At 37.7% G+C, this 26,395-nt stretch overlaps 2 protein-coding genes across 3 annotated transcripts in view; one reads left to right on the top strand and one right to left on the bottom strand.

The window, feature by feature from the left end:
• Positions 1 to 26,395, bottom strand: part of CNTNAP2 (contactin associated protein 2) — an 885,336-nt gene that overhangs the window by 436,633 nt on the left and 422,308 nt on the right. The gene's annotated exons all lie outside the window — the stretch shown is intronic.
• CFAP141 (cilia and flagella associated protein 141) lies at positions 1,176 to 20,805 on the top strand. 2 transcript variants are annotated; one of them, XM_087713148.1, is made up of 4 exons: positions 1,176 to 1,292; positions 2,971 to 3,011; positions 7,224 to 7,353; positions 20,065 to 20,805. In XM_087713148.1, the coding sequence occupies exons 1-4, from the start codon at positions 1,218 to 1,220 to the stop codon at positions 20,107 to 20,109; spliced, it is 291 nt and encodes a 96-aa protein (XP_087569274.1). In that variant the 5' UTR covers positions 1,176 to 1,217; the 3' UTR covers positions 20,110 to 20,805. The 2 variants fall into 2 exon arrangements, with proteins under 2 accessions (XP_087569274.1, XP_087569273.1); XM_087713147.1 differs by lacking the exon at positions 20,065 to 20,805 and adding an exon at positions 10,164 to 10,774.

Raw genomic sequence — 26,395 nt, 5'->3', positions numbered from 1 at the left:
CCAACACAGTTCTAGGCTATATAAACAGAGGGATAGAATCACATGAAGTGTTAATACCACTTTATAATGCCTTGGTAAGGCCATACTTGGAATACTGCATTCAGTTTTTGTCACCACAATGTAGAAAAGGTGTGGAGACTCTGGAAAGAGTGCAGAGAAGAGCAACAAAGATGATTAGGGGACTGGAGGCTAAAACATATGAAGAACGATTGCAGGAACTGGGTATGTCTAGTTTAATGAAAAGAAGGATTAGGGGAGACATGATAGCAGTGTTCCAATATCTCAGGGGTTGCCACAAAGAAGAGGGAGTCAAACTATTCTCCAAGGTACCTGAGGGTAGAACAAGAAGCAATGGGTGAGAAGCAACTTAGAACTGAGGAGAAATTTCCTAACAGAACAATTAATCAGTGGAACAGTTTGCCTCTAGAAGTTGTGAATTCCCCAACACTGGAAGTCTTTAAGAAGATGTTGGATAGCCATTTGTCTGAAATGGTATAGGGTTTCCTGCCTAGGCAGGGGGTTGGACTAGAAGACTTCCAAGTCCCTTCCAACTCTGCTATTGTATTGTAATATCCTGGAAAGTCTTACAAGTATATTAATAAAATGAAAACATATTTTAGGAAGAAATATCACTCAGTATTATTTTAGTGACAGAGTTTTATCATTTCAACACTAAACTAGTTTAGCTGGAAGTTTTACATATAGCAAACTCAGGGTTGGTGGCATAGCTTGAATGTCATCTTAGAAACTGATGTAAATATAATGTACTTTTGTAACTTCTATTACAAATCAGAAACTGATGTAAATATAATTGATAGGATTGTGGTGGGCAAATATAGAAATTGAGTAAATAAATAAATTTATTAAGCTTCTGATTTTGAAACAATACTTCAGGTTTTGAATAAGAGTTTTAAAGAAGAAATAAAACTGATCTAATAAATCACTTATAGTTTTCCTCTGGCGGAGAACTTAAATAAAATTTGTATATCATATTATGCACATAACATAAACAATTTTTCTCTAGAGTCCTCTTCTCTTTAAGCTGAAATATGAGAGAGAGGTGGAGGAGGAGAGGTCTCTTCCTTAAGCAAGCAGCACTAGCCAATGAGGGCACTTCTCTTTGACAGTTCTGAAAGCTCTCTGTTGTCATAGCAACTAAGAAACAATCTACATCAGTCAGAAGAAGAAAAACAGAGGAGTCATATACTGATTTCTCCATGGCATCCTCTGAGCAGAAAAAAAAGCCACTCACCCATGCTGCCTTACGTGAGAAATTACTGAAAGAAGAGGAGGTAGGACTTGTGCTGAGACTAATAATACAAAGAACAAATTGTATTGGTATTTACTACCTGCATTCAGGAGTCTGGCCCACCTTTATACCTAGACTGTAAGTTGTGTCAGTTTATCATAGTTCATAAACATAATCTGAATAATAACTTTTTTCATGTATGGAATGATGAACATAATATTACAAATTCAAACTATGATGAAAAAGAGGACTTGAAATGTGTTCCCTGGATCAAATTATGTTATCAAATAACAATTTTATTAGGATTACCTGCCTTTAAATATGTACAATTTATATTTAATTTAAGCCTTGAGATTCTTGCAATTAAATCCAATGTGCTTGCATATCAAATTAAAAATGAATTATTGCTAGTAAGCGAGCAATAATTTGTTTTTTGTGTGAATGAACCAGACAAATTATAGATCTTATTTTATATTTTAACTCACTTTCAACTTTCATTAACTTTAATGGATATCATACAAATAGGGTTTCTAAGTTATCCTTACAAAGCCAACCATGGAACTACTTGGTAGTTACTACTTTAAATCAGGCATTTCCAACCACAATCTGTAAGCCACATGCAGCCATAAACAGCAACTAATACCACAAGACCATAAACATATAACATTATTACGTGATTTATATTCATTAACTATATTGTCTATTTGATATGTACAAGACAATTTTTTTCACTCAGTGGAACCTAGAAAAACCAAAAGGTTGGACTTTAAAATAACACCCAGCATTCTGCTCATTCTCTCCATAAGGAAAAATGAAAAATAACTTGCTTCAAACTAAGCCAGCTGTGAAATATGGTCAGCCATGTCTAATCCTTCTGTCCCCAAACACAGGAAGATTTTTTTTAAAACCACAATGTTTCTCAGCAACACTATCCCTCATGTTTGAAAAAATATTCTTCTTTCAACTTACCTCAAAATGATAAGAATAGTTTATTTTTTAAATTACATTTCATATTTCTAAATCACCCATCTCCCTCAGAAAGGGGTTCTTGCATTCTCCCAGGTCATACCAAGAGTGCAGAAAATTTAGCATTCAGATAGCAAGTAATTTTAAAAAGAATTGGCCCAATTGCTATCCAGCAGTTTCAAACCCCTCCCATACTCAGTTTTAAGGATGAGTGAAAAGATAGTAGAGATGTTTGAAAGCTCAAAATATGTTTTAAGTTGAAAAGACCTGCTCCTGCCATTAGAAATATTTTAAAGTCAAAATGGGGTTACTTTGATAAATGATTATACAAAACAATTTTGAATTAAGGATAGTTATTGATAATTTAAAATATTTTGAACTGAAAAAATTGACATAACTTTGATAACATAGTGCTGTATATTATGAATTATTGTGTGTGGAAGGAGAAAAGTAAAGAATCAGAAGGTATGGAAAGTTAAGAGTCCCATCAATAGAAAGAGTCTATCCTCCATGGTTTAAGATTCTTACAACAAAATCACCTTCACTGTAAGTCCTCTTGCACAATAGCTAAGTAGAAAGTAAAGTGACTCAGCTGCCCAACTGCATTAATGAATTTCACACTATGGTACAGTTAAAAAAAAGTTCACTTATAAAACTATAGTATTTATAAGTGAAAAATAGATTTTGAAACAATCATTAGGACCAAGATACTAGGTTATTGTGTTGCTTCATGCTATCTTTTTTTTCTATTTCAGTTGCTGGCAAAATTTAAAGAGTTTTCTAAATTTCTTCAAAGGTAAAATGATTTTCTGCTTTTTAATTGTAATTAAAAAACCCTGTTCAATCCTGCATCCTAAGGCAGAAAGTTTCTAGTTATGTAAAACTTTTGATATTTACCTGAAAATGCAGATAAGACAGAAGCTACAAATAGAGGTTGAATTCAGGTACATCTGAACTTGCTGGTCACATATAGGTAAGGTGACCAGATTTTCAGATTGGTAAAGAGGGACACAATTGATGGGGGGAGGAGGGGCTTGATTAAAAATTTTATATTTTGTCAAAAGGTCACAAAAGACGATTACATGACCCCAGAACACTGAAACCATCATAAATATGAATCTGTTGCCAAATATCAAAATTTTGATCATGTTACCATGAGGATGCTGCAACGGTCGCTAAGTGTGAAAAATGGTCATCAGTCACTTTTTTCAATGCCATTGTACCTTTGGTCACTAAATGAACTGTTTGAAAGCTAAGGCTAGCTTGCATTATAATGCCTTATGCTAGCTTACATTTTCAAGAGAGAGAAGCTAAACTCCTAAACACATAAGGAATTTGTCTTTGGTGAATATGCTCTCAGTGTACATAAAGAAAAATAAAATAGAATACATTCATCAAGAATCATAAGCTACAACACTTAGTGATAGTCACTAAAGCCTGGAGGATTGTTCCCTCTGTGTTTCTTTAAAACAGTATATGTTAGAATAGAATAACAGAGTTGGAAGGCACCTTGGAGATCTTCTAGTTTAACCCCCTCCTTAGGAAGGAAACCCTACACCATTTCAGACAAATGGTTATCCAACATCTTTTTAAAAACTTCCAGTGTTGGAACATTCACAACTTCTCTCCTTGTTTAGTTTCCACCCATTGCTTCTTGTTCTACCCTCACGTGCCTTGGAGAATAGTTTGACTCCCTCTTCTTTGTGGCAACCCCTGAGATATTGGAACACTGCTATCATGTCTCTCCTAGTCCTTCTTTTCATTAAATTAGACATGCCTAGTTCCAGAAACAGTTCCTCATATGTTTTGGCCTCCAGTCCCCTAATCATCTTTGTTGCTCTTCTGACTTGTGACTGTTTTTCTCCTTTATGACCACTGTACCTCATGACCACATGATCAAAATTTGCTTGGCACCTGGCATGTGTTCATGATAGTTGCAGTATCCAGGATTATGCGATCACCATTTGTCACTTTCCCAGCTAGTTTCCAACAAGCAAAGTGACTGGGAAAAGCCAAACTTGCTTAATGACTGCATGGTTCACTTAACAACTGCAGTGACTCAATTAACAACTGTGGAAAGAAAGGTCATGAAATGAGGAACCGTCTTGCTTCACAATGGAAATTTTAGGGTCAATTGTGGTTGTAAATCGACGTCTAGCTGTACAGTATATGGAAATAATCCCAGTTCCTTAAAATTGAAGTGTGCTTGCCTTTCATTCTAAACAACAAAATATCCAACCATTTTTTTCTTAAATATTTTAAGCAAATGTTGTACAAAATCTCCCAATGCAATAAGCTTAACACTGTATCCTGAAGTGTTGGAATATAAAAACTGTCTCGTTCACATAGTATGTGAAAATAGCAATGAATTTAAATGTATGACTTTAAAACTAAGTTTGGAGCTATTGTTTATTAGCCCATGTTGCACTCTATTTTATACAAATGCTTCCGTATCAGAAAACACCCATGTTTTAGATTTTTAGATGTTTATTATACTTGTATGCCGCCCTATTCCCGAGGGACTCAGGGCGGCTAACAAGCAAGTGCGGAAGGGGGAAATACAAAAAACAAACAAGACAGAAACAAGATACACAAAACAGATTAAAAACAACACAACAGTCACAGCAATTCAAGTGGGGCTGGGAACTCATCAGCCCCAGGCCTGCCGGAATAGCCAGGTCTTAACAGCTTTGCAGAAAGCTAGAAGGGTGATGAGGGTCCGAATCTCCATGGGGAGATCGTTCCAGAGGGCCGGAGCAGCCACAGAAAAGGCCCTCCACCGAGGGCTCGACAGTCGACATTGGCTAGCTGATGGTATTCGGAGGAGGCCTAATCTGTGGGATCTAACTGGTCGTAGGGAGGTAATTGGCAGGAGGCGGTCTCTCAAGTACCCAGGTCCGATACCATGTAGGACTTTAAAAGTAACGACTAGCACCTTGAAGCGCGTCCGGAGTCCAACAGGCAGCCAGTGCAGCTCGCGGAGGATAGGTGTGGCGTGGGTGTACCGAGGTGCACCCACAATCGCTCACGCGGCTGCATTCTGGATAAGCTGAAGTCTCCGAATGCTCTTCAAGGACTGCCCCATGTAGAGCGCATTACAGTAGTCCAGTCTTGAGGTCACAAGGGCGTGAGTGACTGTTCTGAGAGCCTCCCGGTTCAGGTAGGGACGCAATTGGTGCACCAGGCAAACCTGGGCAAATGTCCCCCTGGTCACATCCAACAGATGATGTTCTAAAGTCAGCTGTGGGTCCAGGAGGACTCCCAAATTGTGAACCCTGTCTGAGGGGCATATAATTTCACCCCCCAGCCTGAGAGATGGAATACAAGGCCAATCTTTGGGCCTTGTTCTTCTATTCCAGACACCTGTAATGACCCCAAAGGACAGCTATTTGTCTATGACCTTCTATAACAAATTCATGGCTTTATACAGAGATACAGTAATATCAACACCCAACTCTGCTCACTGGGTAGTTTCAGATAATTGCTATTTGAGGATAAGTTTTAGAAGTTACTTGCAATCTTGTGGCAAGTTTGCTGTTTAATCAGCTAGTTTTGCAAAAGGAGAAACTACACAGCCATAAAAATAATTCCTGTTGCTCAATGCAGCTGTGCTGAGTTGCTTTCCTGGCACAATTTGGAAGATATTTGGTCACAGTAGATTAAATATGGATAAGAGAGCCAGTTTGCTTAGTAGTGGTTCAGGCACCAGACAAGAAATCAGGAGTTTCTAGTCCCATTTTAGGCATGAAAACCTGCTTGGATGAAATGAGGCCAGTCACTCTTTTTTTTCCCCCTTCTTTCCTTCCTTTCCTTCCTTCCTCCTTTCCTTCCTTCTTTTCCTTCCTTCCTTCTTTCCTTCCCTCTTTCTTTCCTTTCCTTCTTTCCCTAACTTTCTTCCCCACTCCCTTTCTCTGTTGTGGGGAGTCAGAAGAAGCATTAGATCTGCTCACCGCCTTAAAAGTGGGATTTTTAAAAAATGGCTTTAAAATGGCTTTCGTTGCTTGAAAGGGGTGCTCCGTTTGGGAGGGGGATGCAGGAGGTCCAAATAAGAGGAGGGCTCAGCCTCTGCTGGGATGGAGCAAGCAGAAGTAAAGGCAAGAGCGGGGGAATGGGACTTCACTGGCAGTTGCAAAGCAGCCTTCCCCTGATTGCCTTCCCCCAACGCCCCCAACCTTTTCAAAAGCCACCCCCATCGCCAGCCTCTCCCAACCGGATCCCCACCTGCCTCCTCACTGCGCTGCCGCCGCTCTCCCTGCAGACAAATGGCCCGCGTCGGTGCGCGCACGGGCAGGAGGGGAGGGAGGGAAACCACTGCCCTCTAAAGGCCACATTGGGAATGACACTTCAGAAAAATAAAAAAAAAATTTACGGCGTCCTTTTTTAAATTGATTTTCTTTCTTTTGGAAAATCGGGATTTTTTGAATAATGTAGGGAGGAAGACAAGGATTCTGGGAGAAGGGTCTAATATTACACATATAAAAATGTGGCATAAATATATGCTTTTGTGGGGGGGGGTGTTGTAGAATCTTGACAGAAAGCATCTAGAATATACTGAAAGTATATACTGAAAGTATATTCTGAAAGTATATTCTGGATTAAAGTCCAGTTCCTCTCCTACCAGTCACAATTTTTATTGCACCTCATCCCAGGCAAAGATCAACTACCTTAAGTTGTTATTGACTGGTGCTACTTAAATATCTTGTGATCTCCAAATAACATTTTTCATTTAAGCATGAAACATTGCACAACCTTATTACTAAGTTATTTCTAAGTTTTATTAAAATATACTTCCTTTAACAATACTTTTTTTTAAAGTAATTTGGTCAGGTGGAATTACAAATGGAGATTTGTAAATGCACAAATGGCTCATATATGGACATTTCCCCTTTGAATATGAATTGCACAGCTCTGATTATAATGTAACTTCTTGTTTGATAAATTATTCTATTAAAATGTGTCACACTATTGATGTTCCATGTTATGTCCCACATCACACCTATTCACCTAGCTGGGAACGTGGCCGAGTCATGTGCTTGCAACTGAAATCACAGGAAGACAGGTGTTATGCAAGAAGCAGGAAGATGCAGCAAGCAGAAATGAAAGAAGAAATGCACTATGCTAATAAACAGCTGATGATGGTATGATTCCTCATGATTCCCATGTGACTGTAGGCAACAAGATATTTGTACCTGATCTGTATATCTGCTATGTGACTCATAAATCTTAATTATTTTTCTTTTCTTGACTACCATTTGGCTATTGTGATTATCTGGCTGAAGGAGTTCAAGCATATGCAAACAATAACAAAAACAGTGCATCACCTTGGTATATATTGCAATTATGTGAGCTTTCTTGAGTTGATTTTAAAGCTTGGCTTCTACAGTCCCATTGAGTACTTTAAAATATTCTTAATGTCATGTTAACTTTGTATAGTGCCAGGCATTTACAGATACATATCTGTTGCATTAGGCTGTAGGCATTCCTGTAGTCAATTTAGGTGTACTCAGACTGATCTGTCTAGATCTTCACTCTTGGGTAACTATTCTATTTATGAGCAATTGCTGTTTTTAGCCTCTAGTGTTGTTCCCAGTGCCTTTCTGGGCTGGCTTATGTACAAGTCCATAATGGTCCTGTACCTTGGTGGCTATAATACCTGACTAAGTCTTTCCATGTTTTGGGAGGCAGGTTATTTGCTAGTAGCTGGTGGTGGTGTTCCCTTTCAAGATCATCACTGTCCTTCCTTAGATTAGCCAGTATATACACACACAGCCAGTATATATACACATATACACCAGAATTAGGTTGCCAATTTTTTTACTACCGGTTTGGGCACATTCCTGCATGCGCTCCCACGTGCGCTCCAGCATGTGTGCAACAGTTCTGTCCAGAAGCTTCCAGGTGGGTAGGCAGAGCATCCCACCGCCGCTACTATCAGTTCAGCTGATCTGGGCCGAACTGGCAGCAACCCACTTCTGATATCAGTGACATGTGGTGAAGTTTATGGCTGGTGAGGCAGTCTTCTCCCCCGACATCCCACTGTCTAAAGTGCTTTCTTTCTTTCGCCCGCCTGAGCTCTGACAGGCGGGTGAAAGAAAGCACCAGCTCGCCAGCTCGCTTTCTTTTGCCCAAAGGTGGGCAGCTCAGGTGGGCTGCTGCTTCTGGGCAAAAGAAAGAAAGCGCCATCCCCCCAGCTCGCCTGAACTGCCCACCTCTGGGCAAAAGAAAGCGGCAGCCTGCCAGCAGAGGTGGGCAAAAGACCCACCTCTGCTGGCGGGCTGCCGTGGACACAGAGAAAGAAAGCTGACGGGCTGCCCTCCCTGCCTCTCCTACCCCCTTTCCCTCTCTTCACTCTCAAACAAACTCTCTCTCTAATTGAGAGTTTGTTTGAGTGAAGAAACAAACACATGCACAAACACACAAAAATTACTTACAATTACTTACAAATTACATTAATTTTGAATTCCTCCCCCTCCCTGTGACCCACATACCTTTTCCAGCTGTTTCACAGAGGATTTCAACTCTGCTCTTGCTTGTCATCATGAAAATGTAAAAATGTAAAAGGAAAAAGGCAAGAGCTGCTGAGGTCAGCCTGGGCTAGCTGCTGCCAGAGTCCCCAATGGATGACTCTGCTTAACTGTTTAAAAAAGCCTCTAAAAAAAACGGCATCTACAGGAGGAGGCAAGAGAACCACGTGCCTCATCTACATAAGGAATTTTTTGGCTTTTAACTTTTGCTTAACTCTGCTCGAGTGATCATAAAGTAAGACTAAATGAGGTACGTGGTTCTCCTGCCTCCTGCAGAGGGCACTTTTTAGAGGCTTTTTTAAACAGTTAAGCACTAAGCAGCGTATCCACTGTGACTCTGGCAGCAACTACCTCAGCCTTTTTCCTTTTACATTTTTTTCTTTTTATGATGACAGTGGTGAGGCTCTGTCTCCCCTGCCTCCCCTGACTGCACGTCACTGTCTGATATACACATATATACACAAATACAAATTTTGTTCATTAGATTTTTTTGAGTTCCTCAATTATCAAGCAACTTTAGGTGGTTTACAAACTATGATTAAAACAATAATAAAAATGATAAGAACAACAGAACTATTGAACCTTTAGGAATATTATTTTCTACTACAAAATTGCTTAAATAGCCAGGTTATTGCTTAAATAGCCAGGTTAATAGAGTTATGATGAAATGGACTTTTCAAATCTTTGAGGCATGTTTAGCTACAGCTACAGAAGTGTATATCCTATATTCCCTAAAGTGACAATATTTTACACCTGGAGTTGCTCTACCAGCTCTTACAAGTCAGGCAGCAATTACAGGAGAAAAATGGTTCTGAATGTAATCAAGTTCTAATACACATAGAATTTTATAGGAAAACTATCACATATAGTTGTAGCTGGAATCCTTCTAATGACCAGTGAGCTTATAGAACAGGGATATTTTGTGGGCAGTTTAGTTTCTGAGTGGTCTTCAAAAACTCCATGCACATAAAATTCAGTAGTACAAGTGGGAAGTCACTGGGACAAGAATGATCATGAGAAGGATTTCCCAATCCAGTGAAGAACATAATTGACACATAGATAGATGTGTGCAGTGATTATCTTGGTGACAGCTATTTTCTGCATGTTAAGGTGCCAAAAACAGAAGAATCCTCAAATGATGTACAAATTTTAACTGGAAAAATGCAATGAGAAGTAAGGATAGTAAATCCATATGTCTAAAAGAATGGAGTGGATTTTATTTATTTCTGCTTGCATCCTTAGTTACTTTAGGGAGTTAGATACAAATATGATCAAACTCAACTATAAATTTAACTTGTTATAACTGTCATAAAAAGCACAAGAATGTTGCGATAACAGGAGAAAAGAATAGTAGACAATCAATGATTTAACAGTTTGATTGTAGAATTAGTAACAAGCATGATTGTTAATATCTTTTTTTACAGCTTCGACAGGCAGCTTTAAAGCATCTCTTAAGTACTGAACACTTGCAATACCAGCTGGAATTTAACCATTTGGGAATGTCATTCTATGCCGAAAGGCTTTGAGAATCTCAAACATATGTAACAGTTTGGGCTGTAATAAGTAGGGTAGGTATTTTCATGCACTACTCTTTATCTAGAAAGAGTGCTTTCCTCAATATCAATTAAATGTCATTTAAAATTATAAAAAGAAAGATATTTTTTTCTTTCCTTTGACAGATGGTAAAATTGCACATTTGTCTTTGACTGAATTACATAAAGCAATGGCAAATCAATGTAATTCAGGCTAAAACAAAATAAGTTGCAAAATGGGGCATATTCCAAGAAATTAAGCATTAGAGGAATTAAATGAAAGAAATTTTAAGAATTGGTTTAATAAAGTTTTTCATTTCTAATGTCCATGAGAAGCAATCTCTTCACCTTACTGAAGGGATACTTGATTGAACAATAAATAATCCTTTGCCAAAGCTTTGTTTATTGTTCTGCATTTAAAATCTAAACATTCGTTCATTCACTCATTCAATCTTGATTATGAGCAGCACAAACATTAAATATTTTAATTTTAAAATAAAAATTAAAATAAAGTAAAATGGAACAACTGAATTGAACAAGGTATAGCAATATATTACAATTGGCGTGAAATCAAGGTCAAGGTCCATAAATCTAAATCTAATTACCTATTCTTAGTTTCAATCATAGTTTCAAAAATAACCAAAACAGTCCTTACTTAAAATTATGCTACATATATAGCCCATGATATTCTATTATACATTTTTAGAAGAAGCATTTTAAAACAAATAGCTTGACTATAAATCAATTAGGACACTTTTAATTTTCCAAAGTGTACGAAAAATCTAAATCTGCTTGGTCAGTAACAAAAATCACTTTAGGCTGACAAAATGAAAAGCTTATCTGCCATCATGAGATGTTATCTCCAGAAATCCAGTTTCTTCTTGTGATTGATAATATAAACCTGAAAAGTAGCTGAGAGGAGAGAAACATTTTTTTACATACTTCTTCATCAAGGGGAAGGAAAGGGCTTAGGCAATGACAGGAAGCAAGTTGACTTCACAGGGAATTTAGAAAAAAAATGGTTAGCAAGTAAGTATGGCCTAAACAAACTCAGATTGCTGAAGGACAAAGATAATTCAAGACACAAAATAATTCAGTAATGCAAGACACAAAGAAGAAAAAGATGCAATGCTGATTATGTCTACATAGTGCAAATTTATAGAGCAAGTGAAGGATCTGAAGATACAAGATCTTCATGGTTATACTAGCCATGAGACATTGTCAGCTAAGTCCCAACAAACAGGAGGGAGAAAGGAAACCAATTTACAGGACCAAACCCAAAGCATAAACACAATACAACAAATCAGACAATGAGTCTGAGAATGATGAGAAGGAAGAAACTCAGCTATAAAACAGGAGACATAGAAAGCAAATACAGGGTCAAACGTAAAGGGTTGGACTAGGAGATTAGTCTTGGATTATATGATTCCATGAAAAACCCTTTGCTATCATTATGAAGAGTGTAATAACTAGTACATGTACTTTATGTACTGTATGTACTGTATGTATGTATGTATGTATGTATGTATGTATGTATGTATCTATCTATCTATCTATCTATCTATCTATCTATCTATCTATCTATCTATCTATCTATGTATGTATGTATGTATGTGTATATGTATATGTATTATAGGAAAAGACCAATATATAGTGGTATTCAATGTATGGCTGAAAGAGTGGTGTCAAGGGGAAGGCTTTGGCTATAGTAGTCACCATGTCTACAGCTGGTTCAACAAAAAACTGTACAAAAGAGATGGTTTGCATCCATCAAAGAAATGGACTGTTACATTTAATCTAAACAATAAAGACAATGAGTTAATTGATATAGAACATTTCTGTCCCCAGCAATCCAAAACTAATAGGGTTATCAATGCATATATCATAAATGTTTGTGCAGGTAAGAATATCAACCTTGGTGTCAAGCAAAATGAAGCTTTTAATAATTCCATACCAAGTGCACTAATCAAACAGGAGAAGTAGGGGAACTCAGGCATCACACAGGTTATGTTGAAAGTAAACACAGATCAGTCAAAAAGGATTCAAATGTCTATACACCAATGTACAGAGTATGAGCAATAAACGTGAATTAGAAATTCAAGTAAATGTGGGCGGATAGAATATTGTTGCCATTACAGAAACTTGGTGGGATACAACTCACAAATGGAACATATAGCTAGAGGGATTTAAATTATTTAAAAGAAACAGACCAAACAAAAGTTGCACTATATATATGAACTAATTACATATCTACAGAAATAAAGCACAGCAATGATGAAAACTGTCTTTAATGTATTTGGGTCAATATAAAAGGAGGGAAATAAGAGCCAAGGTGGCGCAGTGGTTAAATGCAGCACTGCAGGCTACTGCTAGATCAGCAGGTCAGCGGTTCAAATCTCACCGGCTCAGGGTTGACTCAGCCTTCCATCCTTCCGAGGTGGGTAAAATGAGGACCCAGATTGTTGGGGGCAATATGCTGACTCTCTGTAAACCGCTTAGAGAGGCCTGAAAGGCCTATGAAGCGGTATATAAGTCTACTGCTATAATATTGTCATAGATGAGTTTAAATCACTGGGACCAGATGGATTACACCCCAATTTTCTGAAGGAACTGGCAGATGTGATCTCAGAACCACTGAACTATATCTTCCAAAAATCCTGGAGGACCAGGGAACTACCAGAGGACTGGAAAAGAACTGATGTAGTTCCCATCTTCAAAAAAGGAAAAAAATAGATCTAGGAAACCACAGCCTGACCTCAATACTTGGGAAGATTTTGGAAAAGATGATCAAGCAATGAATCAGTGAACAGCTAGAGGCAAACAAAGTAAAAACCAAAAGCCAAAATGAGTTTGTCAAAATGCAGACAAATCCTATTGCATTCTTTGACAAGTTGACAAAATTAGTGGATCAGAGGAATGCTATGGATATATTTTATTTAGTTTTCAGCAAGGCATTTGACAAAGGAGACCATAATAATCTACTTGATAAGTAGATTGTAGTTTAGACAACTTCATCACCAGATGGATTCCTAACTGGCTGACCACACTCAATGAGTACTCAATGGAACTGGAGGGAAATATGCAGTGGGGTACCCCCCAAGGCTCTGTTTTAGGGCCAGTACTCTTCAACATCTTCATCAATTATTTGGATGAGGAGATAGATGGGAAACTCATCAAATTTTTAGATGACACCAAGCTGTGAGGAATAGCCAATACTCCAGAAGATAGGCTTAAGATTCAAAAGGATGTTGACAGACTTGAACATTGGGTGCTATCTAACCAAATGAAATTCAAGGATGAAAAAAGTAAGGTTCTACATTTAGGCAAGAAAAACAAAATGCACAGCTACAATATAGGTGGTACCTTGCTCAATAGTAGTAACTGTGTGAGAGATGTTGGACTCTTAGTGGACAATCATTGAAATATGAGCCAGCAGTATGCTATAGCTGCCAAAATCCAACACAGTTTTAAGCTGCATTAACCGAGGAATAGAATCAAGATCATGTGAAGTGTTAATACCATTTTATAATGCCTTGGTAAGGCCACACTTGGAATACTGCATCCAGGTTTGGTCACCACAATGTAAAAAAAGATGTGATTCTAGAAAGAGTACAGAGAAGAGCAACAAAGATGATTAGGGGACTGGAGCCAAAACATAATAAGAATGGTTGCTAGAATTGGGTATGTCTAGTTTAATGAAAAGGACTAAGGGTGACATGATAGCAGTATTCCAATATCGCAGGGGTTGCCACAAAGAAGAGTGAGTCAAGCTACACTCCAAAGCACCTGATGGTAGGACAAAAAGCAATGGATGGAAACTAATCAAGGAGAGAAGCAACCTAGAACTAAGAAGAAATTTCCTGACAGAACAATTAACCAATAGAACAACTTGCCTGTGGAAGTTGTCAATTCTCCAGTTTTAAAGAAGAGATTGGACAATGATTTGTCTGAAATGGTGTAGGATTTCCTGCCTGAGCAGGAGATTGGATTAGAAGATCTCCAAGGTCCCTTCCAACTCTGCTATTCTGTTCTGTTCTATTCTTAAGCAACAGATCTGTGAACACCTAGAAGCAAGCAAAGTTATAACTAGAAGGCAACATGGGTTTGTCAAAAAAAAAAAAAAGGTTATGACAAGCAAATCTTATTTTATTCTTTGACCAAGTGACTAAATTAGTGGACCAGCAAAATGCTCTGGGCAAAGTATACTGGAATTTCAGTAAGGTATTTTACAAAGTAGACCAGAACTTACTTCTTAGTAAGTTAGAAAAATGTGGAATAGACAGCACCACCCCAAGATGGATTCCTAACTGGCTGACAAACTGCATTCAAACTGCCCTATTTAACAAATGGAATTCAATGGTGAGAAAAGTAAGGTTTTACACTTAGGCAACAAAAAACAAATATACAGGTATAGAATAGCAGTAATTGTGAGACAGATCTTGGAGTCCAGATGGACAATCATTTAAATATGAGCTAGCAGAGTGCTGCAGCCACCAAAAAAGCCAATGCATTTGCATAAGCTGCATTAAACGAGGGATACAATCAAAATCACATGAAGTGTTAGTGCCATTTTATAAAGCCTTGGTAAGACTACACTTGGAACACTGCATCCAGTTTTAGTCACCATAGTATAAAAAGGTTATTGAGACTCTTGAAAGAGTATAGAGAAGAGCAACAAAGATAATTAGGAGCTAGAGGCTTTGTGGGAAAATAACAGCATTCCATGATGTCATGCTGGACACATGACAACAAAAATGTCTTCAGATAGCTCTAGCTCAATGGCCTTGAAATGAGGATGAGCACTGCCTCCTATAGTTGGCAATGACTAGTGGAGTAAAATAGGACTCCTTTAATCCGTTCTTTCTTTTTTCGGAGTCAGGTTCAGGTTTTTAGGCAATTCAAAGATTATATCATCAGAAAAAATAACTGATCCAGCTATCACCAGAAAATTCTATAATATTTCTCAGAGAAAAAGACATACAATAAAGACCAAATCCAGTTTATTACCCTTTTGGTATCTGTTATAGAAATAGGAAATGGTGAGAGGTAAAATAAAATACATTCTTAATTCACAACTGTGTATGAAACAACAAACAGTAATTGAAGATTGGTGGTGGTTAATTGGTGAATGTTTCATCTCCCACAGAAACATGAAAATACTAAATATTATGATTATAGCAGCTATTATGATTTCAATAAATCATAATTAGTATTTAAAGAAAGCCCGAAGAGGCATTCCCTTTTCATTCTAGTTGAGGTTACCTAGGAAATAATTAAGCATGATTTAAAATACTTAATGCCAGCCTATAAATATGGTTACCATATTTGGATAAGAATACAGAATAACTAATGATTTGTAGCAGCAAGATGAAGTCAATACTAATTTCAAAAGTATAGTTTTTAAATACAGATCCTTTGTATTTCTGCAAGTTTCAGTGGTTTTTGAGTTCTCTTAAAAAAAGGAAAACAAACATGATAAATGTTTAGCATATAATCCAGTACAGTAATCTTTTTAGAGACCATAGTGTGTGTGTGTGTGTGTGTGTGTGTGTGTGTGTGTGTGTGTGTGTGTGTGTACATGCACACATCAATCCTCTCTGGGTAGAAAATGTGTTGTTCTCCTGATGTTCAAACAAGTCTGTAAGAAAGAGCAGATTTTCTATATTTACTTTAGAGCAGAAGAAAAAGAACTTTCTTAATAGAACAACCTTTAGTTCTTTTCCCCTTATAATATAGACATGTATCATAATTCTATGCCCTTATGGAGAAAAAGCAAATACAAATGAAAATTATTTAATTGTGTCCATAACTGCTTGCAAATATTTTCCTATATTTAGCAGAGATAATATAGGAGTGAGCCAGATAATATTAAATTGTAGCAGTTGTTTATGGTTCACATTTTATCTAACAAATTATATGGCAAACAAATTTCCTCACAATGAAAAATCCAGGATAATGCTTTCCACGTTTTCAACTTTATTAAGATTTTCTTCTCATCTTGGCATGAATCACTTGTGAATTCTATGAGAAACAATTTTACATAGAGTACTGTAAGTATAAAGGCAAATCATACACCAGAATTTATGACTGCTACTATGCAAATGACTTTATTATCCATTGCTAATGGTAATAACTCTTCTGATGGCTCTTCTCTCACCATCAAGCTTTTACTGTATCTGTATGGTAAATCACAGATTTCCTATATTTCCTACATTTAGAATGAACTACAGGAAGAGGTCACATTGTGTGCCCAATACTAATGCCTTATAGTTAGACAAGAAAAGAAATAATTTTGAGGGAAAGCTGAATATACACAATCATTGTTTTGTTTTGGTACAGTAGCAGTGCATTAGTCTCCCACTCTATTTTTTTCTTTCCAAAACCTTCTCAAACATATAAAGTTGGAAGAAAAAGAATAACAAAAATAATTTCATTCTTATCAGCTAGATACAGCACTCTTAAGTAGGACAATTACACTAGACTAAAACAACAAATTGCGACTGACTTGATGAAATTGGAAAACCTACAACTATCAATGATAGGAAGAATTTCTACAATTAAAATGAACATTTTACCCAGAATCTTATACCTGTTTCAGATAATCCCAATCAGCTTGGGTAAGGACTTTTTTGAGATCTAAATATAATAGTTTTATTAAGTTTATTTAAGTTTATTTGGCAAGGGAAAAAAGCAAGAATAAAACTCAAATTGCTACAAGATGCCAGAACAACAGGAGGATTGGGCTTACCTGACTGGGAGTTATATTATCAAGCAACAAACCTGATGTGGATTAAGGAGTGGATAACACTAAAAAAAACTCTAGATTATTGAATGTAGAGGGTCATTATTTACTGTTGGGATGGCATGCTTTTTATGGTATAAGGGAACTAAAACACATGGTTATTTTAGAAGATATTATATAAGGGAGGCTTTGCTATTAAATTGGAAAAATGTTAAAAGATTACACTACTTAAAAACTCCAGTCTGGATATCAACCATTGAAGCATTTTCATATCCAACAATATATAAAAAGGAACAAACAGTTAGATGTGTTGAAATACTGACTGCAGAGCATGAACTCAAATCTATCCAAGAGTTGAAACAAGAAGGAATAGAAATGAATTGGTATTCATATGCGCAGATACAATCTCGATATCATGAAGATAGAAAATCAAAAGGTCTTTACAACAAAATGACTGAGTTAGATAAAATTTTAACAGGTACTGATGGAAAAGTAATTAAAAAACTATATGGATATTTATTAGAGGTTAAATTACAAGAGGAACAAGTTAAGGAAACCATGATAGCTTGGGGAAAAATTTTGGGGCATGGGATTGATTTAGAGAAATGGCAGAAATTGTGGTCTCAAAATTATAAAATGACAATGTCTACTGCATATAGAGAAAATTTGTATCAGATGTTTTACAGGTGGCATCTACCCTCAACGAAAAAGGGCATCTACCCTCAATCAGAAAAGTGCTGGAAATGTCACCAGATACTGGGCTCATATTACCACATGTGGTGGACTTGCACTGAAGCCAAAAGAAACTGGACTAAAATTCACATGTGGTTGGAGAAAATGATACACAAACACATAGACCTTAAAGCAGAGATTTTTTTATTGGGAATCATACCAGAAATTTATAATAAAGAGTTAAAATATTTGATTGTAAACGTTTTAACAGCAGCTAGAATCGTATTTGCAAAAAATTGGAAAAATGAAACAATACCAAAACAGGAGGAAGTTATTCGAAAGATAATGGAGTGTGCTGAAATGAGCAAATTGACATTTGAAATTAGAAAACAAGAAGACGAGCAATTTTATAAGATATGGGATTTGTTTTATCAGTGGCTGGAAAAAAAACCTGGAAATTAAAAATGGAAATAATACAATTACGTTGTTAAATAGATATATATGAATTGAATAATTTAGAATATTTTGTTTTAAAATGAAGGATAAGGATAATAATGAATCTATGTACATTTGATAGAGGATTGGTGATATAATGCATAACTCTAAGTAGTGTATATTATAAAGATATCTTGTTGATAAATAATTTTAATAAGGAAGTAATGAAAGATTGGTATATATATGAAGTGAGTATTTAGAATACTTAGTTGGAAAATGAAGGAATAACATTTTGTTTTAATGTATGATGTACAAGGACAACAATGAACATAAGCATACTCGATGGATGATTGGCAGGATTATACATAATTGAAAGTAGTTATGTATAAACATAAACAGTTGGTAAATTCTTTTACACTGTAAAAATATTCAGAATGAGATAAGTGATTACATAAAGGTACATTGTTATTAAATAGACAATCAAGAATGCAAGGGAATTAGATTCATAGAAAAGAAAGAAATATTAATCATAGTTTAATATATGTTGTACAATGAAAGTGAGGTATCTAGTTATATTAGACGGAAAATCTGTGATTGTATATGTAATTGAAAATATGGATCCACAAACGCTTGTAACCAAACATGCTGTATGTAATGGATGAGTCTTTTATGTTTAATGTCTTTTAGGTTTAAAAAAAATATTGAAAAAAAATATTTCATTCTGATGCAAGTATTTAGGGATACAGTTTTTTACTTTTTCTCACAATCAAATCAATTTTTTAAACTGTAACATTTTCCATTACCAAGAAAATTGCAGAGACGTACCTGTGTAGTCACCCTGAGACAATAATGATCAAAGCCCATCAAAATGGGAAAGGTTTATTGCATACAATTGTGTTTTAATAAAATCAAAAAGTACACTGGGATAAAAGTTGTGCAAATGCTTTCCAGTTTTAAAAATATTTTTTTGTTTACATGCTCATCAAAACTAAATTGGGACACAATGTTTTTTAACTGTAAAGACATTGTATTCCCTTATATTCTCTTATATCAGTGGCACAGTGGTCAGAGTGCAGTACTGCAGGCTATTTCTGCTGATTGCTGGCTGCCTTCAATTTGGCAGTTCAAATTCCACCAGGCTCATGGTTGACTCAGCCTTCCATCTTTCTGAGGTGGATAAAATAAGGACCCAATGCTGACTCTGTAAACTGCTTAGAGAGGGCTGTAAAGCACTGTAAAGCAGTATATAAGTCTAAGTGCTATTGCTATTGCTATATGATCAATAAACTTAATTTCCAAGTACTTGAGAGGCCTCCAAAACATACTGCAATGCTTTTCCTACATTTTGGGGGAGAAAGAAGAAAAAAGTTTGGGATGGCATGCTTTCTTATGGTATAAGGGTACTAAATCACAATGTTACTTTAGAAGACATTATATAAGGGAGGCGTTGTTGTTAAATTGGGAAAAGGTTAAAAGACTACATTATTTAAAAATTCCAGTCTGGATATCAACAATTGAAGCATTTTCATATCCGATAATATATAAAAAGGAACAAACAGTTAGATATACAGAATTATTGAATACAGAGGGTGAGCTCAAATCTATTCAAGAGTTGAAACAAGAAGGGATGGAAATGAACTGGTATTCATATGTACAGATACAATCTAGATATAATGAAGATAGAAAAACTAAAGGTCTTTATAATAAAATGACTGAGTTAGACAAAATTCTAACAGGTACTGATGAAAAAGTAATTTAAAAACTATATGGATATTTATTGGAGTTTAAATTGCATGAAGAACAAGTTAAAGAAACTATGATAACTTGGGGAAAAAACTTTAGGTATGGGATTGATTTAGAGAATTGGCAGAAATTGTGGTCTCAAAATTACAAAATGACAATGTCTACTGCATATAGAGAAAACTTGTATAAGATGTTTTACAGATGGCACCTACCCCCGACCAGAATCGCAAGAATGTTCAAGAATAAATCAGAAAAATGTTGGAAATGTCACCAGATACCTGGCTCATACTACCACATGTGGTGGACTTGCACTGAAGCTAAAAGATACTGGACTAAAATCCACATGTGGCTGGAGAAAATGACACACAAACAAATAGACTTTAAACCAGAGGTCTTTTTATTGGGGATCATACCAGAAACCTACAACAAAGACTTAAAATATCTGATTGTAAATGTGTTAACAGCAGCCAGAATTGTATTTGCAGAAAACTGGAAAAACGAAACAATACCAAGACAGGAAGAAGTTATCCGAAAAATAATGGACTGTGCTGAAATGAGTAAATTGACATTTGAAATTAGAGAGCAAGAGGATGAACAATTTTATAAGATATGGGATTTGTTTTATCGGTGGCTAGGGAAAAAAAAACTTTGGAAATGAAAAATGATATACTTATGCCTTAATTGAAAAAAGTAAATGATGATATAATTATGCTGTGAAATAATCTAATAATGACACAATGAAGTATTAATATAAGGTCCGGGGATATAATGTATAAGGTTAAGAACTTATTATAATGATATTTCGCTGCTGATAAAGCAATTCTAATAGAGGAACAAATGAAAACTGGTATATATAGGCAGCGATGCTTTGTTGAACAATGAAGGAATAAGATCTCTGTTTGAAGGTATGAAATGCAAGGTTAACAATAAATAGAAGTATACTCTCTGGGGAAAAATAATGCTAATATTAACTAAATATATATTGTAGAATGAAAATAAGGCCTTTAGTTATATTAGATGAAATATTTGAGACGGTAAATATTATTTGAAGATGCAGAGGTTAAAACAATTGTAACCAAACGACATGCTGCATGTGATGATGGGTTTTTTTTTTGTCTTTTTTGTCTTTTTTGTCTTCCCCCTCCCCCCCTTTTTTTAAACCCTAGGTTATTGTGGTGTTTATTAAATATACAACAGAGAGATACGGGATGTATAAACGTAGTAGGGATGCACCTGTGATCAAATGACATATTGTATGTGATGAGGGGGGGGGGTTGTTTCCTTTTTTTTTTCTCTCCTTTTCCCATTGTTTTTTTTCTATTGTTATGTGATGTTGTCTATGTAATAAAAAATAAAATTATAAAAAAAAAGAAAGAAAAAAGTTTTTTGTGTCATTTTGGATGAACTTCAGTAATTTATTAATTTTGTTTAATCACCATTTCTCTGGGAGGACATTGATGATTTAGATTTTCATATAAAGAATGAGATGTGTGTTTATTTTAAGAAAGGAACTATTATTTTCCTTTTTTATCATTTAGAACCTTTATAGCAACTTCAGTCACAATGCTTTAAATTATATTTAGCTTCTATTATTTCATGAAATATATGCATTCACTGAGAGAGCCTTTTCTGTTGCAGCTCCGACCCTGTGGAACGACCTCCCCGTCAAGATACGCACCCTCACCACCGTCCAGGCCTTCCGCAAAGCCCTCAAGACCTGGCTATCCCAACAGGCCTGGGGATAAGCTTCTCATTTGCCCCACCCGAGTGTTGAGTGTTGAATGCAAGTTGTGTTTTTATTATTTTACTTTGTTCACACATTGTTTATTTTTGAACTGCACCCCCTCCCTAATGATTGTAAGCCGCCCTGAGTCCCCTCAGGGAAAAGGGCGGCCTATAAATCCTAATAAAATGAAATGAAATGAAATACATTAAATATTTCATCTCATTGCCAATATGGTGACAAATTGCAATTCATAGAAGTAATCCATATTTTAAAATGTTCATTATCTACAGTGTATGTGTAAACTTAATATATCTACTAAATACTACTGAGTCAATTTGAAGAAAGAACTGCTAAGATTAAACTCTGTCCTGCTCAAATCTTCTACATGCAGTGAACTATTCTGTCTTCTAAATAGGCATAGATATTAACTAAACAGCATGTAATACATCATTCTGATTTAAACCAGTTTGTTAATGAAATCTGGGTCTAGACACAACCTCAGCACTGACAGCCACATCATATTCTTTAACAAGGAACTGCATTGGTTTACAGTGAATCACCATGAAAACCTAATATGCCCCCAAGATTCAGGTACTATATTTCTTTCACAGTGAACCATTCTTTTTCTTTTTAAATGAGCAATTGATACTAAAAACTAACATTTGTGATTAGTTTGATGTAATATATCCTATATATAATTCCTTTTCCAAAGAAATGCAGGAAATCAAGGATGAAGTCCGACAGAAATTTGCTAGCGTATAACTTGCAGGCAGAAGTTCCTGTGCTTCTTAAATTACTGTCATCTGATCTGTAAAGGAAATTTCTCCATTCAGAGTTTAAGCACTCCATTCACAGCTTCCAACATATTCGTTATTTAGCTGGTACAAATCCTTGAACATTGTCTTTAGAAAAGTTTGTTTTAATAATTCAAATTGCTCCTTCATTTCACTGTGTAACTCCTTGACCAGAAAACCAGTTCTGTATGCTATCATATTAACAATCTGCAGCTTTGAAAGCATTACAAGGCATGAGAGAGCTGGAAGTAATCTACATAGGGCAACACAGTTCCCAACTTCTAAAGGAAAACACTTAAGTCAGTTTTTATGGCATATAAATATGAATGAAGAAATGAATTGTATTTTGCTCCATCACTGACTATTATAATTTCTAATATGGAGAGCACAGATTTGTGTCACCTGGATATGCATATATCTAATGTAGGAAAGGATAAATGCCAAAGTACATCTGACTAATAAAAACTGTCTTTGAAAGTTCAAACTGTATAACTTATTCATAAAAGTTGCATAAAGTCATAAAAACATAAGACAATCATACCACTGACCAGAAGAACACAGAATCAAAACCAACTCAAAGCAGGGGACAGAACAGTCCTTGAAAGTATAAAGAAAGATATAAAGAAAATAAAGCAGGGTTGCCAAATTCAAGGCCCAGGACCTGGATCTGGCCTGAAGGGTACTTAGATCTGGCCCGTGAGGCTGCCCTGGAAACAATGAAGGACCGGCATGCAATGTTTCTGCCAGTAAAAACATAGCTCGGGAGGGCCGCGGGCAGCCCTCCTGAGCTACATTTTCTCTGGCAGAGGGTTGTAGGAAGCCATTGCAGCCAAAAATGAAGTTCGGGAGCCCATTTTCGCTGGCAGAGTGCTCGGGCCACCACAGGCACCCCAACACAAGTGACATCGAGCTGGCCATGCCCCCCTGGCCATGCCCCCCCCGGTGCTGTGAGGTCAAATGATGCGATCCTCATTGAGTTTGACACCTCTGATCTAAGAGAAGAGCTGTAGCTAAGTAGTGGCGTGCATTTTGTACATGCAGAAATATTAAGGTCCAATCTCTAGTGCCTCTAGACTCTACTGAAAAGTTCTTTTGTATTACACCTGGGAAACTGATCTCAGCATATACAGTTAGTAGTTTGATCTGGTCTAGACAGCTTCCTTTCCCTGTTAAAAGTAGGTTGTTGGGTTTTTTTTGGTTTGTCTTTTTGCATTTACAAACCCTCTGGTTTTACTTTTCCTCCGGGAACACAAGGAAATTTTTATCAAGTATTGAAGAACTAGTTCAAAAGCTGAGTCTTAATATGCAAGTTCTAAAATGTTCTTTCTGGAATATTATATTTGAATTAACTGTTTTTGATGCAAATTATGTTTTTATACTAGTTCCACCTCACATTCATCCATGCTAAAATCCATTTTCTCATGTATGTAATATAATATATTGAGTTGGTTCTATAATACAGACAGCATACTTTTGTTTCATATCAATCTGCTGAGCAATAAATGAACAAAGCATATCAGAACCATGCATCTTTCTTAAAAGCCTGATCGGAGATTTCTTGCAGCTTTTGTCTTGAATATTATACCTCTAAACACAACATAGAATAATAGAATTGGAAGGAATTTCAGAGGTTATCCATTCCAACTACCTGCTTGAAAAGAAGACCCTATACCAACCGGAAGTTCCAGTTGGCCTGTTGGGTCCATTTTTCACCCACCCCATCCTCTGGAGGCTTTCCTGAAACCTGGGGAGGGTGAAAAATGCACCCCCAGCCATCCAGAAAAGTGAAAAATCAGCTGCCGGGACATACATGCACGCTGGAGCTGATGGATGGCATGCCAGCAAATATGGCTCCATGTGCCACCTGTGGCACGCATGCCATAGGTTCGCCATTTCTTGCTCAAGCTGGGATTGCACTAGAAAACCTTCAAGGTCCCTTCCAACTCTGTTATGTTGTTGCTAACGTACTTTCCTTCCAACAGCGTTGCATCAGCCCTCCCCTCGCTCCTCGAGTCCGTAGCCGAGCTGGCGGTTGAGTTCCCCAGGCTTATGATACTGGGGGATTTCAACCTGCCTTCGCTCGGTGATCACTTTGATGGGGCACAGGAGTTCATGGCTTCCATGACAGCCATGGACTTGACCCAAGTAATTCGGGGCCCAACTCACTCAGCGGGTCACACACTTGACCTCGTATTCCTCTCAGAGCAGTGGAGACGTGATCTAGATGTAAGGGATATTGAGATCTTCCCCTTGTCATGGTCTGATCACTTCCTACTGAGGCTTGACTTTCGGATCCCCCACTGTAGGGAGGAGGAACCGATTAGGTGGTTCCGCCCCAGGCACCTGATGGACCCTAGTGGATTTCAGACGGTGCTTGGTGTAATATCTGATGCTCTCGCCCACAGTCCGGTGGAGACCTTGGTTGCTGCTTGGAATACTGCAGCATCGGGGGCTCTAAACCAGATTGCGCCTTTACGGCCTCTCCGAGGTAGCGGATCCAGGAGGGCTCCTTGGTTTACCGAGGAACTCCGGTAGATGAAGCGCCAAAAGAGACGCCTAGAGCACTGCTGGAGGGCCAGTACCTCTGAGTCAGACCAAGTACTGATGAGAGCCTATGTCAGGACCTATCTCGTGGCAATACAGGTGGCAAAATGTGTGCATTTTGCCGCTCTTATTGCATCCGCTGAATCGCGCCCAGCCGCCTTGTTTAGAATAACCTGCTCCCTCTTGAAAGGGAAGGAAGCGGATGACCCTTTACAAGGTAGAGCTGAGGAGTTTGTTCAGTTTCTAGTGGATAAAGTCGCTCGGATTCGGACAGACCTGGACTCCAATTGCTCAGAGCCAGCCGAGGTACCGGGGGAAGGTCTTGAGCGGAATTTATGGATTGACTTTCAACTTGTCACGCCTGAGGAAATGGACAAGGCCATGGGAACGGTGAGTGTCTCCACTTGTATACTGGACCCGTGCCCCTCCTGGCTGGTCGCAAACAGCAGGGAGGTGACACGCGGCTGGATCGGACGATAGTTAACACCTCTCTCTGGGATGGATCTTTCCCACTCCTTTTAAAGGCTGCAGTGGTGAGACCCCTCCTGAAGAAGCTGTCCTTGGATCCAGCCATTTTAAGTAACTACCGTCCAGTGTCCAATCTCCCCTTCTTTGGGAAGTTTGTTGAGAAGGTAGTGGCCTTTCAACTCTGGCGGTCCTTGGAGGAAACCGATTATCTGGATTCCTTTCAGTCTGGATTCAGGCCTGGCTACAGCACGGAAACTGCTTTGGTCGTGCTGATCGATGATCTCTGGAGGGCCAAGGATAGGGGCCATGCCTTTATCCTAGTGCTCCTTGACCTCTCAGCGGCCTTCGATACCATCAACCATGGTATCCTTCTGCGGCGGTTGCGGGAGGTGGGAGTGGGAGACATCGTTTTCGGTGGTTCTCCTCCTACCTCTCGGACAGGTCGCAGTCGGTGTTGGTTGGAGGGCAGAGATCAACCCCTAGGCCCCTTAATTGTGGGGTGCCACGGGGTTCGGTCCTGATCCCCCTCCTATTTAACATCTACATGAAGCCACTGGGTGAGATCATTCGTCGGCACGGGATAAAATACCACCAATATGCGGATGATACACAGCTGTATCTGTCCGCCCCGTGCCAACTCAGTGAAGTGGTTGAAGTGATGTGTCAGTGCCTGGAGGCTGTCAGGATCTGGATAAGAATGAACAAGCTGGCACTCAATCCCGACAAGACTGAGTGGCTATTGATGCTCCCTCCCAAAGATTGGCAATGTACTCCATCTCTCAGGATGGGGGGTGAAATTATACACCCCTCAGAAAGGGTTCGCAATTTGGGGGTCCTCCTGGACCCACAGCTGACTTTAGAACAACATTTGTCGGCTGTGACCAGGGGGGCATTTGCCCAGGTCCGCCTGGTGCACCAATTGCGACCCTACCTGGACCGGGAGGCCCTTTGAATAGTCACTCACGTCCTTGTGACCTCAAGACTGGACTACTGTAACACG

The sequence above is a fragment of the Thamnophis sirtalis genome, unplaced genomic scaffold (genome assembly GCF_051295495.1).
Source record: "Thamnophis sirtalis isolate CommonGarterSnake01/CBP01778 unplaced genomic scaffold, rThaSir2_p1.2 scaffold_4, whole genome shotgun sequence".
Classification (NCBI taxonomy): domain Eukaryota; kingdom Metazoa; phylum Chordata; class Lepidosauria; order Squamata; family Natricidae; genus Thamnophis; species Thamnophis sirtalis.
Note: the sequence above shows the minus strand (reverse complement) of the source record. Positions and strands in the feature narration are given on the sequence as shown.